Source organism: Phoca vitulina, unplaced genomic scaffold (genome assembly GCF_004348235.1).
Source record: "Phoca vitulina isolate PV1807 unplaced genomic scaffold, GSC_HSeal_1.0 scaffold7, whole genome shotgun sequence".
Classification (NCBI taxonomy): Eukaryota; Metazoa; Chordata; class Mammalia; order Carnivora; family Phocidae; genus Phoca; species Phoca vitulina.
The window spans coordinates 32289049-32296470 of record NW_022589710.1 but is presented as its reverse complement, the minus strand read 5'-3'; the positions used below and the strand labels follow the sequence as shown (position 1 = coordinate 32296470).

At 43.7% G+C, this 7422-nt stretch overlaps 1 protein-coding gene across 5 annotated transcripts in view; it reads left to right on the top strand.

Annotated features, from left to right (window-relative positions):
• The window catches only part of RTN1 (reticulon 1), a 309875-nt gene that overhangs the window by 282178 nt on the left and 20275 nt on the right, over positions 1 to 7422 (top strand). The window contains exon 1 of one of the 5 annotated variants that reach the window (XM_032405232.1): positions 3530 to 3731. The exons of the other annotated variants lie outside the window; for them this stretch is intronic. Within the exon in view, the coding sequence (XP_032261123.1) occupies positions 3671 to 3731 (61 nt within the window). The 5' untranslated portion in view covers positions 3530 to 3670. Of the gene's footprint in view, positions 1 to 3529; positions 3732 to 7422 lie in introns of those variants that run through there. 5 annotated transcript variants of the gene reach the window in all.

Genomic DNA, 7422 nt, shown 5'->3' with positions numbered 1-7422 from the left:
ACACACACACACACACACACACACACACACACACACACACACACACACCCCCAAACATGGAGTTCTCTGAACTGGATATAGCTTACCAGCTATTACATTCTGTCCTGAAACTCAGTGCATTTGTAAGTGCTCTTCTCCCATATAGTTTAATAGCTTTCTCCTTCTCTTTTGTTTGGTGTCTGCTTTAATTTTACCTTATGAGATAGGCCTTTGCTGACCCTCCTCATAAAATAGAAAACTTCCACCCCACTCCCATTCTCTATCCCCTTTACCTGTGCTGTTTCCCCCTGTACACCTGTCCACAAGTGAAATAGACATTTACCTCTTCTATTATTATCTGCCCATCTTACTAACATATAAACTTCTTAAAAGTAGCAATTTTGCTTTAGGCCTAGAACAGTGTCTAGAATACAGTAGGTGCTCAGTAAATATTTATTGACTAAATGTATCAGTATAGGCGCCACTGATTCTCATCAGTGAAATCCTGGGGCTACAGAAAAAACAGACGCCATACAGCCATTCTGGGCATGGTAGTCTTCAACATTTCTCTTGATCTCAGATGAGATTTCAAAACTTGACAATTTTGTTTTTCCTTGAACCGAATGCCTACAGCATGATTTCATCCTGAAAACTAAAGACATCACTTCCTCTCCTGGCAGGCACCTAAACCAAGTTCTGAGCTGGCTGTGTACAAAGCCCGTCTGTTCTCTCCTGGTTTAAAGACAGTGGCAGTTCCTGCCCGCTTTTAGCAAGCTTTGTTTTGCTTTCTGTTTTCTTTCACCACTCAAGGACAATTTACATATCTTTTCTACCCATTTTATCATTTAATCTTGGCAAGAGCTTTCAGTTAATACTCTGTGGGTACTTGTGCGAAGAAAGTACCCGCTTACAATGTCTACAAGAAATAAATTCTTATTTCATAGACACAAACATCTAAAACTGTGATTCATTTTGTATAGTTCATTTCTCATTATGAGAGAAAGGTCCAAAGGTGATAAATACTTGCTGAAGGCCACATAACTACTGCCATGTAAGTGGGCCTCACGCCCACATCCCCCAGTTCTCAGTCAAGCTCTTCACACTTTTCTGCCTGATTTTTCTTTAATAAGTTCATTTGTTTCTCCTACCACCTACACCTTAACCTGAAGCCCTTCAATTCGTATTTCACTGGCGTGTATCTCTGTGGCATCAGACGCCTTACCTCAACCTTCAACTATCAGACTGCTATCTTGACTTTTTGGGCGTCATCAAGCTTCTGTCTTCAGATTCGGCATGCCTAAAAAGAATGTGGTCTTTCAGCTGAGCTTACATTCCAAGGTCAGCTTGGTGGCCCCTGAAAATGCATGGCCCAAGAAGGCTGACACAGCTCCCCTCCGCCTGGGGGAGACTTAGCCCCTGCCTGCTCTCCGCAGCCAGGGATGTGCTGTCCCAGCTTGCTGCACAGTACTGCCCGTCAGATTAGCCGTGACCGGTGGCTCTGCCCACGTGGTGGACACTTAATACTCACCAGTGAAGGTAGCTGGGGGCACCGGCTGGACTTCGGGCTGGTGACTGGGGCTGTCATTGGACTGGCAGTGCCTCCTAGTGGCCAAGGCTCCAAAGGTTTTCAACTGGAAAGGAGCCAGTCTAGGCAGCCCACACGCCAACCCCTTCTTTCTGAGTCTTGTTCCCACCTGTTTTTAGTTTGTCCAGCCCTACTTCATACAGTGAGAATTCAGTGCTGGTCAGATCATCAAATACCTGTCTTTTCAGTATTTTCTGACTGAATTCCCAACCATGACCATGATGATGAAAACAATTTGGAGTGGGTTTGGAAATACAAATATGAAAAGGTCACTACCATCACTGGAGCAGGTCAGTTTGAAAAGTGCTTTGTAATAACTCTTTTCCCTCCCGTCAGCCCATGGTAGCTCTGACACCCCTTCCTCTTGGAGGAGACTTCAGCTGCCCAGAAGTGCCAGATCATCCTCCTGATCTCATTTTTACTAAGCTTCCTCAGTAATTTCAGTTATGTTACAGACCTATGGAGAGAAGCTTGGTTTCTCTGGAAGCTCACATCCTAAGAAAGAAAAATATGCATGATCCCAAAGATCACATTTTAAAAGTGTATACTCTTCATAAAATGAAAGATAAATCATAGCTACAAGCATAACCTTGAGACTACTGTCTTTAAGTCCTTGCCGGTGCAGGATGTGCAAATGCAGATTTGGGTCTGGCAAGGAACCTCTCTGGGAACTGTGGAAGAATCGTGAAGGCTCCATTTCTCTTCGAGGGAGAGAGAGAAATACTGTGTAAAAGATGATGTCAAGCCACAACAAGTAAAATGGGAACTCTTCCTTCTGTATGCCCCTGTAGTTCCAAAGGTGTCCTCTGGCCCCATGTTTTATTTTGTCTCCCCAAGGGTCCTGCCACCAGGACTGCCTTCCCCAGACAATGCCCAAATTCGAGTCCTTTCTCTGTGCTATTTCTACCTTTTCCTCATCAAAATGTACCTATCCCCTGTCCATTCTCTAAAGTTCTTGGTGTATGATCTGAAAAAGTATTTCATGGTGAGATTTAAATAGTAGGTCACCACCCACTGTCCTCCTCCTCCCATTGACATCTGCATTGTAATTGGGGACTTGAATCTCGACTCACTCACTGGGTTTGGAAACCTACTTTATATCTCCCAAATGATACACACAGCCCACCTCCATGTGCCCCCAACACTCAATCCCAAAGATGATGCTTTTGAGGCAGAATACCCTTTGCTTCCCTGAGTTGTTTGGATGTCCCCACAACTGACCTCCTGGAGTGTCAGTGCAGTGACCAATAACTCTGCGTGCGAGAGTCCAGGGGCTTTGAAACGGAGCCTACAGGCACCACATTCTGATAGGTATTTATTCATTCGAACCACAAACTGAGCTGGAGAATAGGGGCAGCAGGAAAAACACATAAGACCTACTGAGCAGCAGGATTTCTTTACAGTGACGGTGGCTTGCCAACAAGGTTTTGGATAGCCATAGAATATTCCAGAAAGAGGAAGCGATCTGGCAGTTGCTTGGAAGATGCCAGGCAATTAAAATAAATCGTGGCCAGAATGTAAAGAAATGGGGAAGAGAGGTGAGTGAGCAATGGAGACAATTGGGGAAAGGGGGGGCATTCTGTTGAAAGCCGGCTCTCTGTACTGCCATCACCTGCGTCTTACCCAACAAGTTTCTTAGGTGTCTAAGAAATTTCTAGAATATGCACCCTGTGTCAAGAACTCCCAGGAACAGTCCAAGTGCCGCACTCTGATCCCCACCCTTTTCCCCTCCTCTTCTCCCCCCCCCCCCCCCCCCCCCCCCCCCCACCTTGCCCGCTTTTGTGCCTCCCCGGTCAGAACCGGCTCAGCCGACTCCGGGGCAGCGTCTCACCAGGCCGGCCGGCCGAGGCAGCGCTCTCGCGTCGAGCGGCGGCCGCATCCCCGTGCGCGCAGGCAGCCCCGGGGCCGCGCCGCGCTGATTCGCTGCCGCGGAGACTGCGGCGCCCGCGACGCGCCCGCCCCTCGCCGCGCGCCGGCTGGTGCAGCCTCAGTCAGTCCGCAGCCGCGCGGCCACCGCGAGCCCTGCCGCCGCAGCCGGGGCGCCGACCCTGAGTGCCAGCTCCGCGCCCCCGAGGACGGCAACGGCGAGCCCCCAAAGCCCGCACGATGCAGGCCACTGCCGATTCCACCAAGATGGACTGTGTGTGGAGCAACTGGAAAAGTCAGGGTATTCTCTTTATTTCGGTAGTGCATGCCTGCGGTGCACGGGAACCCCGGGACCCGGACTCGGCCATTGTGCATCATTTCACCTGTGGGACCTATGCATGCTTCATCCCCGAGAGCTTTCTGTTGGGGGGGAGTAAACTTGTCATGTCAAAAATCAAAACGGATGGTGTTTGGATTCTTTTCCTTTTTTTTTTTTAAACCCCCCACCCCCATCCCTTTGTTTTCTTGTTGTAATGCTAGAAATTTAAATAATGCATCAGTTGCCTCCTCCGGGAGCTCTTTTGGGATCCGTTGATTGTTCAGTACTTGTTTAATCTCTTCTCATGCCCGGAGTTAAAATGCTTTCTTATTGTTCCATGCATCCCAGGCCATTTAATTTCCGCCGAAAGGCTGAAATGTCCTGGTAGAACCATTAAGTGAGAGGGCTCTAGTGCATCCTTTTAAGAGGGACACACCCATTTCAGGGTTGTTATTTGTGGTCACACAAAGGAGATTGGAAATGCAGACTAGGTCTCGAAATCCTGAAAATGTGATGGCGTAGCCACATTTTAGGATGGTTCACTTTGAAATATTTCAGGGTTTTTGTCTGTCATTGGGGTAACCTGTAACTACTATTTATTAAAAATGGGTATCTGTGGGACAAGTAGAGGGGAAATAAAAAGCAGTGCGGAGTGCCCTCCAGTATAACAGATGTATTTTGAAACAGTCCATATTAGCACTGGGTGTGGCCACCCTCCAGCCTCGCTTGGATTGCTTTTCAGCCATTTTTATTCAGCCTCATACTTCACACATCCATCTCTCCTTTGTTATATTAAGATTCTCTCCTTCACCTTGCTGAGTTTGAGATTATGAGGAGAAAGAGAGAATTTTGGAAGAATGAATTATGTGTGGTAAACTCGGGTGTTTGTAAGATGAAGTGCCTTTTAATCTTTAACAAATAAGGTTCTGAAGAAGGCACATTTGACTTAACCTGAAGGGTTGCAGTGTTCCTCAGGGGACCAAAAATACTCTGGAGCAGAAGCTGATTTTTTTTTTTTTAAATCTGGCATTTTCCCCTTGTCATTTTATATCACAGAAAGAATAGAATGGCTTTTCATCTTTAGTGCCCCTGTAGGGTTTTTCTTCAATAAATTTTTTAAGCAAAGAAAAAGTAAACGTGAACCTCAGAATTAAGAACACATTAGCTCTGTCTCTTATTCGTTGGTTTGGGTGGCGGTGACATAAAATATAACAGTCGAGTTCAAATTATGTGGATCCACTGGAAATACAACTGTCAAAAGTAAATAAATGGTCCTAATACATTTAAAAGCTAGGAAATAAGAAATGTATGGCAATTCAGGGGCATAATTTTAGAGAATGATGACAGTGACATGAAATCGCATATTTTATACAGAAGGCAGTTGTGAAAATGCTTGGTGACGTTTCATTCTTACGTATTAGACTCATCCAGTTTATTGTGATATACACACTTCACAGACAACTATGGCATGATACAATATCAAGTTTAGTTGGACACAAAGACATTAAAAAAAAGTTGGTTTTTAGACTATGATTATGGGTTTCTTCTATTCTTACCAAAAGTAGATGCCAAAACATGGCAGATTTTCTGTTTTATTTGTATAAGATATAAGACACTATTTCGTTATGCTCCTATGTGTTTTGCCTCAGTCAACTATCTCACTACAGGGGTTAAAAAATGCATGGCTGTTTATAATAATCAGAAAATAACACAAATGTCATCGTTTGTCTATTGAAAACAATCATTTTCATTTTCAATATACAGCTACTTGTGAAGATTAATGCCAGATCGTTGAAGGTCTTTTACACTCCGTGACCTTTGGTCGTCTTCAGTACCATTGATTTCCTTTTGTCAGATAGAACAAAGCCATTATCTTGAAAATTGACTAATAACTGGGTGGGTGGGTTTATAGGCATGAAAGAGAAATAGTAAGAAGTAAACTATTCCTTTTTCTTTCCACTAAGAGAACTTTTCATTTAAACTAAATCTATAATAAAATTTTTGTTTAGCATTTTCAATGTTATCTTCATGTTAGTTCCCTCATTATCAAAAACAGCTGTTCTTAACTCTGGCTCTACATTAGTATCACCTGGGGAGCTTTTAAGAACACAAAGGATGCCTGGGCCCCACCCCTAGAGGTTCTGATTCAATTGGATCAAATATCAATATTTTTTAAAAAGATCCTCAAGTGAGTTTAATACATAATTGGGGTTGAAGCCACGGGTGGTGTGTAATGATTCTTAGCCCAGTCCGTAGCCCAGCAGAGCAGGGTCGGGTGTACAAATGACGAAATGGGTGTGATCTAGGAACACCTGTGAATGTGGTTGCAGGATGCAGTGTAACATTGTTGAGAATGTCCTCCAGAAGTATTACAGGTGAATGTTTTGCTTGTAAAAGGGAATAAAGAAAGTGAGCTTCAGGTTTTCTCCATATTAGTAAACATTCCATGGAGAAATTGCAGCCCACTGACTATTTCATGAAGACTCGACTAGAACTAATATAATCGTCGTAAGAACTGTAGTAGCCAGCAGAAGGAACCTTATATCTACTTTATTAATATATAAGATTTCAGCTAGAGACAGGAGCATTTAAAGAGAGTCTAAAGTCCACATTATACTAGTACAAAGATTCTGTAATACATTACATTACAGTATAGTAATGCATTAATGTATACATTACAAAGATTCTGCTTCCAGTATAAAAAAATGATACCACTACCAATATTGGTTAATAAACCAAAGCCCACCCAACTCAGTGAAAATGGAAGCAGAGTAAAACCATAACCTAATAAAACACCTGTATAGATAGTAATGTGACAGATCACAATAATACTAATATGTTAGGGGCACTTTTACTGAATGCTTTACTTGCATCATTGCATTTAATCCTCACAAATCCTGTGGTGTGTACATTTTACTATTAGTTTATAAGTGATAAGCTGAGGCCTCCACCAAGGCACATGGCTCGTCATGCCGGAAGAGGCTAGATTCAAGCCTAGGCTGGCTGGCCGCAGAACCGCTCACTTCTCACTGCTCTGCCATCTGCCTCAATGGTAGAGAACTTCTTCCTCAATGGTGTTTCTAAGAATATGAATTATGTAGGTAATGGTGATGGTGTGGGCTTAATAATCCCTCACATTTACATAGTTTTCGTTTTGCCAAATGTCTTCTCATTGGAGCTTCTTAGTTTGCTCTTGGACATCATGAAGCTCAAAGAGGTTAAGTGACTTATCCAAGGTTTTTGGTAAGTGGTGAACTGCGTAGTGAGAAGGTGCCTGCTTCGAATCCAGAACTCTCCCCACAACAGCACCCCACGTGCTTTACTCATGCTGAGTTATAGAGCGAACTTCCCCTGACCTCTGCCAAGATATTTCTCACATAGGTTCTCCCCTTACAGACCGCAGAATTAATCAGCAGGTCAGTGATCTTGATCAATTTATGCCATTTTTGTCATCCTCACCACCATCATCAATTCATCATCCCAAATTCTCTGTCAATACTAGCTATGCCCTTGCTACATGTCTTTAATTAAGCCTTCATGAGATGATTATCTTACTCTCACTTTACAGAGGAGGAAACTGAGGGGTTTGAGGCAGAGAGGGCCAGGAATTTGCCCTAGGACTTAACTGGGTCCCAAATATAAGGCAGGCTGATTCTGAAATCTATGCTTTTAA